This window comes from Maylandia zebra, linkage group LG19 (assembly GCF_041146795.1).
Source record: "Maylandia zebra isolate NMK-2024a linkage group LG19, Mzebra_GT3a, whole genome shotgun sequence".
Classification (NCBI taxonomy): Eukaryota; Metazoa; Chordata; class Actinopteri; order Cichliformes; family Cichlidae; genus Maylandia; species Maylandia zebra.
The window spans coordinates 18,128,693-18,147,429 of NC_135185.1; the positions used below are offsets into that span (position 1 = coordinate 18,128,693).

The window sequence follows — 18,737 nt, forward strand, 5'->3', positions numbered from 1 at the left end:
TAAAAGGAGCTGCTGGTCATAACAGATCAAGTAGCGCCGTAAAAGCAAAATTCATTGTTTCTGCCATCATCCTGCCTCCAGTTCCACATGACCAGAGCATGTGCTTGTCAGCAGAATTCATCAGATATGGTTTAAATACTGCACCTCCATCTTTAAAATATTTCACATTTTGGTATATATTGGGGAATATTTTCTTGTACCTTTTATTGTGACAATAAAGGTGTAGGAAGACAATTTGTTTAGAGAGTAAGATGCAGGATATGCATACCAGGTTCATTTTTCAGTGACTATGTCATTAATTTGTGTTTCGGTGTTGCTCTGTAACCGTTTTAAAATGTACCTGAAAGCAGCCATAACACACGGAAAAATCATGTCCTCGTGTCCACATAAAGCTCTCATAAAGAGAGGAAACTTATCCATTCTAACTGGCCAATGATGTCTCTCATCACGACAGCCCCAGGAAGTGAGGAGACGGTCATATTTCGCCGCGAACGTAGCACATTTCGTCGGCAGGCTGTGCGGCGGCGACACAACGCAGGGAGTAACCCCACCCCACCCACCTCCATCATTGGATCTCCTCTCAGGTACGCCGTGAATGGAGCAGGGGGTCGTTTCTATTGTTGTGTTGCCTGGTATGAGCATGTTACCAGGTGGCGCTCTTTCCTGTGCCACATCACCACCAATTTCGGTCTTCTGCTGTGCATGACATCAAACGGGACATCATTTATGACTGGACTGGTTTCTCCACTCTGCATGTGGTTTCTTTGGTCCTCCTTTTCTCAAGACTTCTCTCTTCCTCCTGTTGTCATCCCATCCAATCTTTTAAATTCCACTTGGAGTCCTTACAAATTCAAAGGCACAAGGCCACAAGATCTGACTAATCTACTTGGCTGACACGCCGTCTCCTCTCAGATGTGCGCATGATTTGTTAAGCAATACAGGCGCCCCGCTGTATCACATTGCTCTGCCCTTCAGAAAGAACTTTCTGTGCAGAGAGAGACTGATTATACTGATCATTAAAAAGCCACAGGTTAGGTCTGCAGTATTTCCTGACATGATAAAATAATAATATGTGACGATAGAATGTTTTTATTTTGTTTGTTTATTATCTGTGATACTCCCAGTTGCTCTTCTCTAGATTTTAAGAGCCCAGTTTTGACAGTTTTTCAGCACACTGGACAAAGATGTTTTAATGTCCCCACCTTTTTCTTTTAAATTCAAGCTCTTTTTAAAAAAAAAAAAAAATGCCTTTATGTAATTTAATTCCAATGTTGTGGCTTGTCCCGATCACATCCCTGATGCAACATTTTATTCATTTTATTACATGGGCAAATCACATCTTTACACAAGTTTAGTAAGTGTCAAACTCAGCAGGTCTCTAGCACCCTTTATATTAGATCAGAGTACTGTCTGGAGTGTATTAATCTTTTCTGTGCTCCATGCTTCCCTGCAGAATACTACAAATGAACCGTTACTCCTCGGTTTGTAGAATGATTAAAAGGAAGAAAACCACTCAGAGATGTAAAGTAGCAGTTGTGTCGATGCTCAAAGAAAAAATATGTTAATCTTCCACTGATATATTTCTGTGGATGCACATCAGGTTCCTCCGAGGTCTCTTTAAACCCCCTCCCATTTACTTGTGCTCTAGGCAAAGCTCTGTTTTCTTTAATCTATCTTACAAGGTCACGTTGCTAAATGCTGAGCCTTAAGCAACAAAAGCAAGCGTGCAGCCTGCCAGGGGTCAATAAACTTGCAAAATCATTCCCTCTTTCACTGATTCCTCCACCCTTCACTGTCCCTTCACTTCCAGCACATTTTTACTTTATGTACTTATGCTGCACTAGACACCTTTGCCTTCTCAGGTAGTTTTCTTAATCCAACATTATAAGGGAAAGCAATTGAGTTTATTATTTTGATGAAAATCCTCTGAATTGTCTGCATTCATTAGTCTGATTTCTGTTGTTGTAATCAGAGGCCTGAATTTATCAGCTTCATTAAGGATAATCTCCATCTAAAGTTTGACAGGACATTCACGTCTTAGTAGATTTTTTTTCCTAAGAAGAATTAAAAGAATGGAGTTAGGTACACAGCTTTATAAATGATTGTAACTTGAGAAACAATAAGAAATAACTTCTTCATTCACAAGTCTAAACCATGTCTGACACCATCACAAAAAACGATTATTGTGTGAGGAGCAAAAATTAGTCTGTAGCCTCCGCATCAAATCCCACCATTTGAAAACTACACGTCATATCCTGCTCACCTTTTGAGGTTATGTGCCAGCAATACCAACCCCTTGGACTCCACCACTCATTTCCTCCCCTTCTTCCCTTCTCCTCCCAACAGTCTTCAGGAGGCTCTCAACCAGGCCTCCCAGCCTTCTACTTCCCAGGTGAAAAGTCAGCCATCCAGAACCTCGTCCCAGGTTACAGTGCTGAGCGCTAGCGCGTCCCTGCTGGCCAGGAATGGAAGCGCACACCTGGAGGGTTCTCAGGACAAGGCCTCAACTGTTGGTGCCACCAGCTTGCAGGAGGACTTCGGTAGGGAGTTCATGAACAGAGCTGAGCAGTTAGGAAAGAATTTCTTTGGGGAGAGGTGACAGATCTGGTCATTTTTGTCATAAGACCTATATTTTGTGGTATTTTCCTCATGCTTGATTAGAAAGCTGCTGCTTGATATTTTGGATTTGCTCAAAGAGTTGTCGCAGATATGACCATGGCCATCAGTCATAGCAGTGCACTATTTTCCACAGTCGGTGGACTGTTGTAATCAGTCAAAGCCTGGCACCATTATCCATGCTCCATTTATCTCTGTGATATTGTGGTCTGTAGCTAATACTTGACCTTACTTGGATATTAATGTTACCTTATGGTCACATCATAGCACATACCCCAATGCTGACAGCACTGTAACAGATTGGTATAGATGTCTATACGTAAGCATGTCTATTTAAACACTTACATCAAGGAAAAGAAGGGGTTGTGTAGGGGCTGCCATGCACTCTTCACCAGAACCAGTGATGAATGGATTATTACTCCTGCTCATAATTGAACTAGAAGCAGATTACTTTTGTGACATGCTGCATGGTTTGTGTGTGTGTGTGTGTGTGTGTGTGTGTGTGTGTACACTTGTCCCGTTGTCTTGTCTGTATAGGACAGACTGAGAGTGGTCTGATGCAGGTTTTTATGTACTCTAGATGTGAAGGTGATTCAAAGAATACTCAAGTGAAGATGTGGTTTTTGGAACATCTGTGAACAACTAGATGAAGTATATTATCTTTCGAAATTTTTCAGAAAATTTCATCATGCCATGTCCTCCTGAGATCCCGCCTATTCGTTATGTTCTCTGTAGTGGACTAAAAAAAAAAGTTAAACTGAGAGATTTTTCTTTAACTTGGTTCTCAGGAGGATATGCGTTGCACAAACGGTCAGGTCCTTAACAGAAAGGACTTCAATAGAAATGGGTTGTAACAAATTCCTGAAAGTGATTTTTTTTTTTTTTTTTTTTTTTTTTTTTGTCTTGCTGGAATCCTAATTTCTATCACTGAGAGTCAGAAAATGTACGTAAAATATTTTAAATGTCTAGCTAGGCTTTTTTTTTTTTTTTTTTTATTGCGTTTTCCCCACACTTTTAATACCCATTACATTCAGTGGATTCATACTGGAGGGTTTGGATTTGATAGAAAGGCTTAGTACATCTGTAATTTTTGGGTGGTGTTTTGTACCTCATCACAAAAAAGTGCAGTAAAACTACTCTGAAGCAACAGACATGTATTAGGAAAAATCTGACCACTTGTCAAGACTGAGCAGGAAATGAGTGACTTGCCTACAGCCACTGGGAGGAGGCACTTTCACTGCATAATCACATTAGCTCAGATGAATACAGCAATATTGTCAAATCCATCTAATTCTCCACATATAAACATGTAATTTAATGAAATTACTCCCACAGACGACGCCACTCTGTGCTTGTGATTTCCATGGACTGACTCTGCGTCTCTTTCTTTTTGTTGTGTGCCTCCAGGAAAGCTCACTCCCTCTTTATATGAGGCTGGCGGATGTGATATGTCGCTGGTCAATTTTGAACCTGCAACCAGACGAGCCTCCAATAACATATGGTTAGTATCAGAATGATCACCTGATTTGTGTAGTGGGTTTTTAGACGACGGGATACAAACCCTGAGCTTTTTGTGTTTTTAATCAGGAGGTATCAGTTTTCTCTAAAGAGCTGCGAAATGATTGGTTAAACGAAAGCATCTACCAGTACCTCTAAGGTTTCTCGTGGGTGGATTCTGTTACCTTTTCTTCTGTACCATGCTAGACCTTTTTCCCTGGTTTCCATTGTTATAAAATACAAGAACTTTCTGATGGCAGTAGCTTCACATTTAACAAAATGCCACTGAAAGAGAAGAAGTCTTAATCTTCTCATTAAGCTTTGAAGGATTTAAACACCATAACACATGCCCTGATGATTTTTGCTTGGTCAGCATTTTTTGAGTTTTGAAATCGGATCACTTACCTTGATTTAAATTGAAATAAATACATTACTAACTTTGTCAAGTTAGCTTGCTGACCTTTTCTTGATTGTAGTGTTTTGCTAGTCGCTGCAGTGAGTTCGTCATGTCTCCAACGGTTATTTTTAATGGAACCCTAGCTTAAAAGGAAAACATGACTGTACAGTACAAAAACACAGCAAATTGCCTATTGGCTATTTAGTTTGAGGTCATCAGGAAATGAATCATGGTTTAATACAGTAATTGCAGCAGATGCTTTTCTTTCATCAGTGTTCTCATTTTCTTTATACCCCGCAGGGATACGGACTCCCACCTCTCCAGTTCTACCTCAGTTCGCTTTTACCCTCATGACCTGGTGTGTACCCAACCAGTGAGCTCCTTTTGGCATGTATGTTTGTGAAAAAAAAGGAGACTTTCACATCTCAAATGTCTACTTGACCAGTTTAAAATGGTTTTACGTGGTTATACAGTACTGTGCAAAACTCTCAAGCCACCTATCGTTTCTTTGTTTTGCTCAGGAAATGGGGAATAGGTGAAGCAATTTACAATTTGATACATGTGTGCAAATTCAGTACATAAGAAGAAAAAAAAACTGTTTACGTAATTCTAACAACCCTTAGGCAAGTATGTATCTGAGAAGGTTTCACCAAACAGTCCATGAATGAAAGGACAGATACATCTGTTAAATCTTTTCTCAGGTCTCAGCTGGAGTTTTTCTTATTTCCTAAAGACTTTGAGATAGTGTTCATCTGCTGTTAGTTGTTTTTAACCCTGCCACTTCTTTTCTTTGTCATTCCCTTTGCAGTTTTCATTATTAAAAAAAATTTTTTTTAGGACACTTACCAGATTTTCAGCAAATAGCTCTTTAGGACTCACCCTGTTGTTGCAAAAAAGTATTTTCTGTCTGTTAAACTATTTAACTAAAGAAACCGGAACAAACTGTATATTTTGCAACAGGCAGGTGTCTCAAGGTACACTTTAAAATTGGCTCTTTGCTAAGTTATTTGTTATGTGTAGACACAACACTGCTTTAACCTTTGAGATTGGTGCCTTTTTATGTAAGCCTAAAAGTTATTGCTAAAGAAGACTTAAAAGGTCTGGCTCTTTGAGAGCCAAACATAAAGACACAGGGGAAGGGTGGCTACAGACTTTTGCAAAGTACTGTATGTGCTCTGCTTCTTTTGCCAATATGCAACAAAGATGTCTTCAGTGGTGTTGTCTAACCAAGTATGCAACAAGGGCTCATAGGGTTTGAAGAGTGAACGGGATGTGATGGTGCAAGCTTTGACCTGTGTCAAAATCAAATATTTAATTGTACTAAAAGAAAATGTTTAATGCTGTTAAAGCTTTATTATTACTCCTATATGATCTCTTTATCTTGTTGTAATGTAATCAATTTCTTCTTTATTCCAAATCATGTCTTTTGGACATTTGTCTGATTGTGGGATAGATCTCCCTCCCTCAGATCCGTTTGAACCGTCTGCTGACTATGGACCCAGAGCTGCTGGAACAGCAGGACGGAGATCTGAGTCCGGAGCTTCAGGATGCACCACTGGGACAAGAGGATCCTGCGGGCTCTGCTGCAGCTGGGAAAGCGAAGCAGTACTACCGTCTGTGGCTTCTCCCCTACCTGTGGGTCGGCCTGCACTTTGACCGACTTACCCTGCTGGCGCTGTTCGACAGGTAGGGCTTCACATCAGGTCATTTCCATCTGCTTCAGCTTTATTTTTACAAAGCACCATTGGTGACCTCAATGCAAATTTTAAATTCGGTGTGTCACGTGCATACTTCATCACAATTTAGTCGGACTCAAAAATACTGAATGTTGGACTTGTCTAGAACTTTTCTACTAGAAAACCGGTTTGTTTTTTAGATAAATTAGATTATTTAGAAAATTGATATTTCTTTTTATGAAATGTCTGCCTATCACAGCATGAGCCATTTATTTAATCAGTTCCAATTAAATTAAAAAGCAGGCCAAGTGGGTTGCAGCAGTGTCTGACTAATGAACGAAAAGAGATCCCCTAGTTTGAGACTGACATTTCTCCTAGAGCATTCGGCTCCTTAAGAACTACCTAACTGTATTTCAAGCACATACTAGAGATGGCACGATACCACTTTTTTATGTCCGATACCGATACCGATATCATAAATTTGGATATCTGCCGATACCGATATGAATCCGATATAGTGTTTTTTAATCAACAAAACTGTTTTTTAAAATATCTTGCTGCATTTTGCAAGTCTGCAAGTTCATACTCAAGTTTAAAACAACAACTACACTAAAGCTATTCTGTTATACCTGTATACAAAAAAAATATTTCATAGTTCAGCAATACTGATCAATCTAATAAACTTAAACCTACACCATCCTCCCTATTCTGGTATTTTAAAGAGTACTTAGCGTAAATATTAAGCAACCTAACTAATAGGGTTCCAACTCCCAGCAACAACAAAAATAAATAAATAAAAAATAGGGAACCACCCCTCACACTCCACCTCATGATGCTTAATCGACGTAATCAACCTTAATTTGATGAAGTGTGAAAAAAAATGCACAGAAATCAATTATTTTTCAAGAAATATTAAATAGATTCAACATCTTTCTTCAACAAAATTGCAGACTGCACAGATGGTACCTTCCCAAAGGAAAAAGTACTATAGCTTACTAGGGTATATATATTAGACTTAATAGTCACTATATACAGTAATTGACTTCTATTCATTTTACATCAAATTAAAACTTTGTGTGTCAGATAATTATTTATTAAAAGCTAGACATTTTAAATGAGAATAAGAAAGAAAAGTATGTCTTTGTGCCCCCTTTTCCCAGTTAATGCCCTATCGGCCCCCCTGGCTAAACTTTGCTAGATCCGCCCCTGCACAGTTACCAGCGTCAGCTACGTAGAAAACGATCCTGGTGTAGAAAGTAATATTAAATAAATTCTAACAACAGCTTATCAAGCTTAAACGTGCTGCTGTTGTTCAGCCGCTGGTTTCCTCTTTCTGGTGCAAAGTGGGCCAAAAACAAAGACGGACTCGCGACAGAAAAGCCGATCAGCTGATCATTTAAGCAGTTTCACGATTGAAGTAGCAGCCGGAGAGCGAGAGGCAGTCGCTCGTTAAGCTTAACGCAGGAATGCTTTACAAACATTCAGAGATGGACTTACACACTTGCTTTACTTCTCTCGGGGATAACTTTGTCGGAGATGAAATGCCAGGTTGCTAGCGAAGCTCCAAATGCTATCCAGACCACAGGTCCCGCATGCCACAGCCGCTCTATCACGTGATGCATACTGCTCCGACATGCTAACGTTCTGAGGTGAGTTACGGCGTGTTGCAAATTTTGTGAGGTGCTTTCGTGATATTTAATGGATCGGATTACATTTTTTATTTTTCTCCGATATCCGATCCAGTAATTTAGGTCAGTATCGGACCGATACGTAATATCGGATCGGTCCATCTCTAGCACATACATGTATAAATTTTCCTTAAATGTCACCCATTGCAGGATATTTTGTGCCTGCTTTTGAAGAATAAAGTGAAATTCAATAGAAATAATTTTTGATGTTACTTTGCTTTATAAGTGTATACCTGAAATTGTCTCAGCTTGCAAAAACATCTATCTGTGCATTATTAGCTGAGGTTTACTAGTCCAAAATACAAAAAAACAGGCCTTTATTTAAATCACACAAGAAGCCTTTAATTGAAACAAACAAACAAAACTACAATCTGCTCTCCATTGTCCAGTCAGAATTACAGCATTACATTCACTACTCAAAGAGATCAACAGGTTAGCTTGTGTTTTACGGTTAAGCAGAGTATTGCACCTACCACACCTGTTTCCACTAAGACAGGGATGACCTTTGCTAATTTAATGCAAAGGTAAATGAAACACAGCATGTGCAAACAAACTGTAAAAATGTCTGAACAAGCTTGGAGTGAATCATTATGGTCATAGCATAAGCTTTGCTAAAGCACACCCAGATCCTCACCGACATGACCTCTCAGGCTGCTACACCTCATGTAACAATTTTAGATCAGAGTTTTTACTTAATAATAGAGATGGCAAGATACCAATATCATAAATTTGGATATCTCCTGATACTGATATGAATCTGTTATAGTCTATTTTTTAACTGTTTGTTTGTTTTTATGTGTTGCTGCATTTTGTATTAGTTCATATACAAATTTAAGAGGACAAAGCAGTAAAGCTATTCTAGCTAAAGCTATTATACTTGAATGCAAGAAATACACTGCACCCAAAATATATCTCAGTCCAGCAATACTGATCTTTTTATTTAAACTTTAGCACCATTTATCTGTCACCGGCATCCAAACATCCATCCTGAAAGTGGGCAGCTTTATGCAGAACTTTAAATCTAAGTATATAAAGTAATATTCAAGAAATTAAAAGTGCAAATTTCAAAAACCCTTTTGGTTCTGAAAAACAAATGAAGTGCACTATTAGCAGACAAAGGCAGTAGCTGCCCAAACCCTAAAAAAACAACTAAAAAACATTCTTGTAATAACGCATTTGTTATTGTACAGTACCATTGTACAGTCAGACTTAGCAATGACATCGGACAGACGTCCGAGCTCCAGATATTGGTTGTTAAGCTTAACATGGGAATGCTTTCCAAACATTCAGAGATGAACTTTTTTTTTAAGTTGATCTCGCACACGCTAGCCACGCAATCACGTGACGCACACTCCTCCATCGTGCTAAGGTCATGACCTGGGTTATACCATGTCGCAAGTTTTGTGAGGCGCTTTTGTGATATTTAGTGGATTGGGTTATTTATTTATTTTTTATTTCTCCCCGATATCCGATCCAGTAAATTAGGTCATTACTGGGCCGATACTGTATATCAGATCGTTCAATCCCTGCTTATTAACAGTGCTTTTGTTGTGAAACATTTTGTAGCAACAGCTTGGTGGGATCGCTTTGTTTGTTTTGTTTGCCGTAATTTTTAATTTGTGTTGATTACATTGGCTTTATACTGCTGTCAGCTTTTGTTGTGAACATTTTAGGATGTTAGATATTAAGTTTCTGTCGTAAGCATTTTTGTTTAGCAGTTTCCTGCAAAAGTCTTGTCTTCAAATAGTAAACTCAAAAGCTGTTATGGTAATCGACAGTACTGTGCTAAAGTCCTGAGCCAAAGTCCTGAGCCACACCTTATTTCTTTATATTTTGTTTCCAAAGTTGAATTGAGGAATAGCTCTCCAGGCTTTCTGAAGGTCGTTCAAAGTTTTTCTTTGGACATGGGATCCTTTTCACTTCACGTTTTTATTTTTATTTTTTAAAGCCAATTAACATTGACCTCTGAATCATTCAAGCATTGTGTGTGTTTACATAACAGAGAACAAATTTTAAATTGTATTTTGGTACTTTGTTATTAGCAGTCTGTATCAAAAACACACGATTTCTTCCCTTGTCTTTAGTTAAATCTATGCAAAATGTCAAATACAGCACAGATTACAGGCATAAATTTGTATTTTTGCACCAAAAAGGGGATCAGCCAAAAAGTAACATGTCTCAGCATGGTGTGCAGTGTAGCCCTGAGAAATTTGAGAAAACAAATTGTACAATTTGAGGACGAAAGTAAAAACTAAGAGGCCTTCCTGCGATAAAGATGATATTTGACGACAACCCCATTCCCTAATGACAAGTTATGACACCTCAATATCTATCAATGAAGACTATGTTTGAAGTTTTTCCCAAGTGTAGCTGTAGTAAGCTGTACAGGCAGAGATCACCCTCAGTAACCCATTGATTATGTTCTGGAAGGAGGCCAGACAGAAATGGCTCTGATCAGAAAAGAGAAGAAAGGGTTAACCTTGATTAGCTTTTGGCAGCAGCTTCATTTTTCATCATGACAATTATCCCAAACATACTGCCAGGGCACTAAAAGCATACCTGGATGGAAAAACACACAATGCAACACCTTTGGTCATGGACTGGCTTCCCCAGAACCCAGACCTTAAGAATGCATGCCTAAGAGAGTTTTTGTTCTTTTTCTTTCTTCTTCAAAAACAGGATAGCTCAGGACTTTTGCACAGCACTGTTGTCAATTCTGTTTCTGTTTCTGGATTCAGCAAGAACATCAGCCACATTGTTAAGTCTTTGAAAATAAAATCATTCATCTTGCTTGGGGATTTGGAGTCTCTGCTTTCTATCACTTGCCTGTAATTATCTCTATGTGGGAGTTACTCAGTCAGACTTGTCTAGCTGTAAGCTTCTCAACAGCAGCAAGAAGAATAACCACAGTTGGCAGTGAAAGAATTGATTTTTAATTTGTTGTTTTTTTAAAGCACCACGTGGATCTCTGCAGTCAATATTATCCTCCTAAGTCGCTCCAGTTTGCTGACCCATCACCACATGCTGCCAGTTTAAATGGAGAGCTGTTGACATTATTTATTTGTTGATCCCAGTCTTTGGAACAGTTTTTTTTTCTTCTCTGTTAAATCTTCCAAATAATTTTTGAATTGACTTTTTCCCAATTGTTACAGGAACCGTGAGGTTTTAGAGAATGTGTTGGCAGTGGTGCTGGCTGTCCTTGTGGCCTTTCTGGGTTCCGTGCTGCTGGTTCACGGCTTCTTCACTGATATCTGGGTCTTTCAGTTCTGCCTCGTCATTGCAAGCTGCCAGTATTCCTTACTAAAGGTGAGTAGCTGGGTGTACAGGACTCAACCTTAAAGTGCAACAGAGGAGCACTGCTGCAAAGAAGCAGTTTAAAAGCTGCAAAATGTGTTAGGCATGCCTGCAGAGGTTTGTTATGCCTTTAAGGGAATAGCTGGTGCAAAAATAAAAATGATTTATTTCTTTACTTAGGAGAGTTTGTAATAACATGTTCGTACGAGGTATGTCAACATTATCATTTTAATTGTGCCTTTCTTTATCGACAGAGTGTTCAACCAGACTCCTCTTCCCCTCGTCATGTAAGTGTCATTTGCAAATCATTAGAACAGGGAGACTTATTGAGAAATGACATCAAAACAAGATATTAAATGGATTTTATATAAGAAGTAGAAAAAGTAGAAAGTCAGTAGTACTTTGAAGCTCTGTAGTTATTATTCAGCAGCTTTTTGTTGCTTTGTTGTGGTCCTGAAAGTTGATGCTGCTCCACCCCCACCCCCCACCCCTTCCTTATGAGCCTGGGTGTTCCTCCCTCCCTTGTGTCAGTGGCCTGCTCTGAAACGGCGTCTTTTATTAATGCAGCTCATACTCAGCTGCAGGCACAAGCTTTAAATAGCTGGTCAGAGTTTAGACCACAGCTCACTCTCTTACTCTTTGTCTCTGTCTCTCTCTCTCTCTCTCTCTCTTTCCCCCTGGGTGTCCTCTCATCTCACCTCAAGGACTTTATTCCTTCCCATTTCTCGACATTTCGGGGTGGGGAGATAAAAAAAAAAGTCTTTTTAATCTGATTGGTGGTGCGTGAGCTGTCGCTGCCTCCCAGAGTAGAAAAGCAGGACATCTTATAGCCTCTTGGGTTGCAACCTGCACGCTGCAGATATGCATCCTCCTTCTCCTGTGAAACCTTACACTTGATACTATTTCTGTTTATACCTGTGTCACTCTCCATGGGGCTGATATAACACTGATGCCTTTAAAGAACGATTGTTAGAATGATTGTTGTATTACACTTGGCAGTTACTGTTTTTTGCTGTTATCCAAGGTTTAAAACAAGTGCGCACGCTAGCATTATGGCTTTTTATCTTGCTTAATAAATACTATGACAACAGACAATTGTTATTTAGAAAGAAAAATGTAAAACATTAGGATTTCTCTCCTTTTTTTCTTATTTTAATACACAGGGTATGTCTTACTGAGCTATATTGAACCACAAAAAAAATGTTTCTTTAATGATCCATTTGTATCCTCATACCCTTGTCCCTGCAGGGCCATAATCGTATCATAGCATACAGCCGGCCTGTCTATTTCTGCCTGTGCTGTGGCCTCATTTGGCTTCTCCACTACAGCAGCCTGCGGACCACTTCCTCTCGCTTCACCCTGTATGGAGTCGCACTCACCAGCTCCCTGGTGCTCACCTCTGCCAGGGACCTCGTCATAGGTGAGTACACTACCTTGTTACTTCTTTGTACTCTGTGAATAACAATCAGTGTTTAAAGGAAAGTCAAAGAGAAACATGCCAAAATGCTAAATCCTGGATGTTTTAGAAGTGATTTAATGAAAGGGGGTGACGTAGCAAGACAACTTTGAGCAGCACAGTTTGGGTGTGTATGTGTGCAAAAGCTGGAGGCTGAATCCAGGCCAGGAAATGCTTTAAAAGTTATAAGTAAACATATTAAGGGCCCTAAAAAGTTTGCTTATCCTGCAAGTGGCCATAAGCACTTTATCTGATAAAATATTAATGACTAAATAAGGAACTTTCAAAGCTGACAAAAGCATTTTTGGAAAAATTTATTGAGAATATTAAGAGTTAAATTTCAGGACTCATCTGATGTAGAATTCCTGGTGTGAGCAGTAATAACCAAACAACCCAGCAGCTATCATGAGATGTTGAAAGTGTTTTAAACTATGGAAGCACTGACAAAATAGCCCGAGTTCAGAAATCTCTAAAGTAATCCAAATGGTTCTAACGTTTGCCACCATTAATAAGATGTATGAAATAGGTTTCTGGGATCTGATCCATTGATTTTGCAACAGTCATAAAGTGCAGACTGTGTGTGAGCAACAAATCTCTACTAAAAACAAAATTTTTCTTTTGGTTTATATAGATATTAAATGCTCCTTTCATCAACCCATAATCAATAATTATTGCTGCATTGTCTTTGGAGACGTTGCTGTACACTATTAGGAACCAGTAATATTTGAAGTGAGCCTCAGGGTATTGTTTCCTGTGTGTGAAAGGTGATTCCTGCAAATTACAGAATTATAGGATGATAAATGTGTTTAATTTTGCTTTGCTTGCTTCTCCCTGCAGTCTTTACTCTGTGTTTTCCCATCATCTTCTTTGTGGGGCTGCTGCCACAAGTCAACACGTTCGTCATGTATCTCTTCGAGCAGCTGGACATCCATGTGTTCGGGGGCAATGGTGAGTAACTTTTAGATACACAACTTTTCTGCAGGGGTGACTTTGACCTCTACAGACGTCAGCCACTTATCCACGTTGCTTTACCTTATACATTATGATATACCAGGCATCATAAGAGGCCACTGTGCTGATTTCAATTCTGCCTGCCCTTGTTGCTGTCAGTTTGAGTGCTCTCATTGCTGGCATCCTCCCTGTTCCCTTTGCAGCCTCTACAAGCCTTCTGTCAGCACTGTACAGCATCCTGCGCAGCATCGTCACTGTCGCTCTGCTTTACGGCTTCTGCTACGGAGCTCTGAAGGTGAACGCAAACAATGCCTAATAACGACTAAACACAAAGTGCAAGTGACGCTCAAGGAGGAGTGTATTCTTGATCTATAATGTTAAAAATACAAAAAAAAACGTATTTTGTTGAGGTGGTGACAATAAATGGAAAAAATAAGAAGTACCTGATTCTTGTTCTTGGCGTTTGAGGAAAACATGAATGATTGTGTCGAATTTCAGTCCAACTAGTTGTTGTCAACATCACTCGACACTAAAAACTGTGATGCTCAGTTTGCAGTAGAGAATTTATTGTGGAATCACCAGGATACACTACTTGATATTTATTGTCCTAATTCATTATCCTTTAATTCTCCATGTCTCCTCGCTTCCCTCACTTGCTTCTCGTCCTCCCGGTGAGGATGGGAGAGAGATGTGATGAAGAGACACATCCATAGTTGAGTTGTTATGAGCTATACGAGTTCTTACTCGTATAGCATCAGTTTTAATCGTTGTATTGATGTTTTGCACATCTGAATTACCTTTAAAACGGTTAAGTACAAATGTCCATAAAACGTATTTTTTATTCACATATATAAGTAAAGTATTACTGTACAGTATACCTAACTACATAAAGGTGTGGGTGTTAAATATAAAAATAAAAAATAAGACTAACTGTTGCTTTCCGTGATGCCAAACCACATTGCAAACGTGTTAGATTTAACACATGAAACAAGAAGGTATAGAGACTCTCCCTATGTCGCTATGTTCTGTTATACTGGCTGCTGGTCTTTATCCATAGCACTACAAAGTAAGCCTCGTGGGAATAAGCTGCATCACATGTGGAAGAGCAACATTTAAAATTATGCAGATGTAGTCTATGCCACATATAGGCTACATTTGTTCTTGCTCACTCCTAGCTTCTCCAGAAGCCTCTTCTCTATGTTCTTTTTAATCTGCTAAAAGATCTGTCATAATGTTGGAGGAAGAGATTTGTGGGTCATGGCAGGATAGAGGATACACAGAACCATAATTTAGCATATTGAAAAGAAGCTATTGTCAGGATTCGTCTTGGACTGTTTCATGGTAGTCCATCCAGTAGTTTTGGAAACATCAGGCATCTACATGAACAAACTGTATGTGTAAATATACCAGCAACATAAGGTCAGACACCCAGAAGTGTGTTAAATCCTTGATACTGTGTTTCAGGAGACCTGGGAGCCTCATCACATCCCTGTGCTATTTTCTGTATTCTGTGGCCTCTTGGTGGCAGTGTCTTACCACCTGAGCCGGCAGAGCAGTGACCCCTCTGTCCTCCTGTAAGTTTACAGACATGCACCACAGCTTTGATTTGTATTAAAGCAAAATTCACATATTACATGATTTTTAAAACCAAAACTGGTCCTAATGGTTGGATGGGTGAAAATGCCTTATCTGGTTCAAATAAGGATTTTCCATTAACTGCTTCATCCGTTAAGAGTTAAGTGTGAACTTTCTACTCAAACATATTCTGTGGATTATCTTAGATATGGATTTCCTGAAATCAGTTCAAATAGCTTAACACTGCTTCACCAAATAGTTGTGTTAACAGATGTTGACTCTGCGATCCTTCTGATTGTATAATCCCTCACAGGAGGTTGATGGCCTTCAAACCGGTAATATTTTCGTCTCTTTGATTTACAGCTCACTGGTACAGTCCAAGATTTTACCCAATTTAAGAGACAAAAATCCAGAAGACCCCCTGTCAGAGGTCCAGGACCCTCTGCCAGAGAAACTTAGGTCTTCAGTGGTGAGTATACATCAATTTTAGTTGTTAAAATTGTTGCACAGTTCTAATTTTCAGTCTAAAATAGTTTTTTTTGTTTCTTTGATCCCTTAAGTGTTTCTTTTCAAATGTTTTAGAATGAGCGTTTGCAGTCCGACCTGATCGTCTGTGTGGTCATTGCTGTCCTTTACTTCGCCATCCACGTTAGCACAGTATTCATAGCGCTGCAGGTACAGTCATTTCTTTGGTTTTGAATACAGAAAATCAAATGTAATGTGTGCTGTATTGTTACATTATATATTCTTTTAACACTCATGATGATCCATGCAGTTATTTTTTCTTGTTCTTAAAACCAGCAAACACAAACTGTAAGCATTATTGCATCTCTGTGTTCCCGCAGCCTTTCCTCAGTTATGTCCTGTATGCTCTGCTGGGGACGGTGGGGTTGCTCACCCACTACCTGCTGCCTCAAGTTCGCAAGCAGCTACCCTGGTACTGCTTCTCTCACCCTCTTTTAAAAAACAAGGAGTACTACCAGTTTGAAGTCAGGGGTAAGTACAGTGAATTTGAGTCACATGGGGGAAATCAGAAAAATAATTTTTATTTAGTCTTTTTCTTTCTTCATTTTCTTCATCATCTCAAATGCTCTTCCTCTCTTTTGTCAGATGCAGCACATGTAATGTGGTTTGAAAAGCTGCACGTGTGGCTGCTGTTTGTGGAAAAGAACGTTCTCTATCCACTCGTTATTCTCAACGAGCTCAGCGGCAGCGCCAGAGAGCTGGCCAGCCCGAAAAGACTCGACACCGAGTGAGGACTCCGTTGTTTCTCTTTGTGACTCTTTCTCTGATTTCTATCAGCTTTTTAGAGTGATGCAAGTTTGAATGCGTGGTACTTAAACAAAACAAAAAATGTTCTTTGCTGTTGCTCCAGAATCGGCGCACTGATGATCACAGTGGCAGGCCTGAAACTGCTTCGCTCCTGCTACAGCAGTCCTACCTACCAGTATGTGACGATCCTCTTCACTGTCCTCTTCTTCACCTTTGACTACCGTCAACTGTCAGAGACGCTGTTGCTTGACCTCTTCCTGATGTCTATCATTTTCAGCAAGGTGAGAGAAATGTATTTAAATTATTTGAGTGAATATTCTGATTAACTGCAAGACACATGCATACATATCATATCACAGGTGGATGATTCATATTACTGGTTTCTTGACTGTTTCTTTCTGGGGGGGGGGTTGTTTTGTTTTGTTTTTTTAAGATGTGGGAGCTGTTCTATAAGCTGCACTTTGTTTACACCTACATCGCCCCCTGGCAGATCACGTGGGGTTCAGCCTTCCACGCCTTTGCTCAGCCCTTTGCCGTGCCTCGTATCCTTTCACTGCTGTCTCTTATCACAGCATACTATAGACTGAGTCAGCAGTTTCTTATGTTGGTCTGCAGCACTGCAGTAAATTCTTCCTGTTATAACATGTTAAGTGTTTTGTTTTTTGAGGCTGTAGTTTTTCTTGTAGCAAGTTGTCAAATGACCTTGACCTGAGGCCTCATCAGACTCTGCCATGCTGTTTGTCCAGGCTGTAGTGTCAGCAATCTTCTCCACCCCCCTCAATCCCTTTCTGGGCAGCGCCATTTTCATCACTTCTTATGTCCGTCCTGTCAAGTTCTGGGAGAGAGACTACAAGTGAAGAGTTTTTTTGTTTTTAAACATTTTTCTGACACTTTCTTGCACTTCTAAAATGTGTTGCTCTTTTCCGTTTTCTTGCAGCACTAAAAGAGTGGATCACTCAAACACTCGACTGGCCTCTCAGTTGGACAGAAATCCAGGTGACGACATGTCTTTTGGTTAAAACTGTAACCAGAGAATTGCTTGCTTAAATGTTGATATTTAATTGGGGCAGACTTAAATCCTCATTGTGTCCTAGTGATCACACTGGTTACACAATAAAGCAGTGACGTGTGATTTATTAATGTACTTTACTCCTTCCTTCATCTGTCCTCAGGCTCTGACGACAACAATTTGAACTCCATCTTCTATGAGCACCTGACCCGCTCCCTGCAGCACAGCCTCTGTGGAGACCTCCTCTTGGGCCGCTGGGGAAACTTCAGCACCGGGGACTGTTTCATTTTGGCTTCTGACTACCTGAACGCGTTGGTGCACCTCATAGAAATTGGTAACGGCCTTGTTACCTTTCAGCTTCGAGGGCTGGAGTTCAGAGGTGAGGAGATCCATTTGTAAAAAGTGTTGAACCAGCTGTTGCAGGAATTCAGTCACTAATTAATGACAATTAATTATTAACAAATGCGTTGTAGTGCAAGAACTGAAGGTTAAAAGAAATTCAGAAAACAGGTGTTTCACTACAGCTAATATGATCAGTCTTATTTGTTTCCAAGTAGAATCCCAAGTGACTAAAATATTATAAACAATCTTCAAACGTAACCTTATTGGGGTCTTGTCAACCTAACCAAGATCATGTGGTCTAACGTTTTGTAAGTGTTTGTAAAAATGTATTTTATGACTTTTTAGTGTACCTCATTAAACATTATTTTCAAGTGTCAGGTCAGACCTGTGGCCCATATCACATCTCTCCTTTTACTCTTCACACTAAACAGGCTGTATGTATCGTTCAGTTAGTTTTAGAGCTTGGACAGCTGTGTCAACATATTCTTTATATTCTTTGTGTAATTATTATTTTGTCTGGTCTGACCTCTGTTATTTACAAGATTTTTATATTTCCACATGAACAAAAGTATTGTCCCACACCTCTTAATCTTATAATTCAGGCCTTTTCAGTCCCATGGCCATAAGTGTATAATATTAAGCACCTAGCCATCTGTCTTAACAAACGTTTGTGGGTCATTCTAAAGAACTCACTGGTTTCAAGTATGGTACTGTAGAAGGACGTCACTGCTGCAGCAAATCATTTTGTGAAAGTTCTTCCCTCCTGGATTTTCTACAATCAACTGTAAGTGTATTATTGCAAAGGGGAACCGTGCAAGAACCACAGCAACTCAGCCATGAATTGATGACATGAAGTTACAGGGTGGGGTCGCTGAGGCATGTAATGTGTAAAAGTTGCAAACGCTGTGCTGACTCAGTAACTGCAGAGCTCCAAACCTCCTCTTCCATTACGATCAGCATGAAA

The 18,737-nt window shown here is 39.6% G+C and overlaps 1 protein-coding gene across 8 annotated transcripts in view; it reads left to right on the forward strand.

Annotated features, from left to right (window-relative positions):
• The window catches only part of pcnx1 (pecanex 1), a 37,508-nt gene that overhangs the window by 13,140 nt on the left and 5,631 nt on the right, over window positions 1–18,737 (forward strand). For 2 of the 8 annotated variants that reach the window (XM_014409800.4, XM_004539953.6), the window contains exons 7-26: window positions 455–584; window positions 2,347–2,540; window positions 4,024–4,117; window positions 4,811–4,868; window positions 5,964–6,196; window positions 11,027–11,180; window positions 11,423–11,455; window positions 12,417–12,588; window positions 13,462–13,572; window positions 13,779–13,870; window positions 15,040–15,149; window positions 15,514–15,619; window positions 15,733–15,825; window positions 15,996–16,146; window positions 16,261–16,402; window positions 16,526–16,703; window positions 16,856–16,964; window positions 17,146–17,275; window positions 17,360–17,418; window positions 17,595–17,810. In XM_014409800.4, the coding sequence (XP_014265286.2) occupies window positions 455–584; window positions 2,347–2,540; window positions 4,024–4,117; window positions 4,811–4,868; window positions 5,964–6,196; window positions 11,027–11,180; window positions 11,423–11,455; window positions 12,417–12,588; window positions 13,462–13,572; window positions 13,779–13,870; window positions 15,040–15,149; window positions 15,514–15,619; window positions 15,733–15,825; window positions 15,996–16,146; window positions 16,261–16,402; window positions 16,526–16,703; window positions 16,856–16,964; window positions 17,146–17,275; window positions 17,360–17,418; window positions 17,595–17,810 (2,565 nt within the window). Of the gene's footprint in view, window positions 1–454; window positions 585–2,346; window positions 2,541–4,023; window positions 4,118–4,810; window positions 4,902–5,963; window positions 6,197–11,026; window positions 11,181–11,422; window positions 11,456–12,416; window positions 12,589–13,461; window positions 13,573–13,778; window positions 13,871–15,039; window positions 15,150–15,513; window positions 15,620–15,732; window positions 15,826–15,995; window positions 16,147–16,260; window positions 16,403–16,525; window positions 16,704–16,855; window positions 16,965–17,145; window positions 17,276–17,359; window positions 17,419–17,594; window positions 17,811–18,737 lie in introns of all 8 variants that reach the window. The other 6 variants (XM_014409797.4, XM_014409798.4, XM_014409799.4 and 3 more) reach the window with 6 other exon arrangements.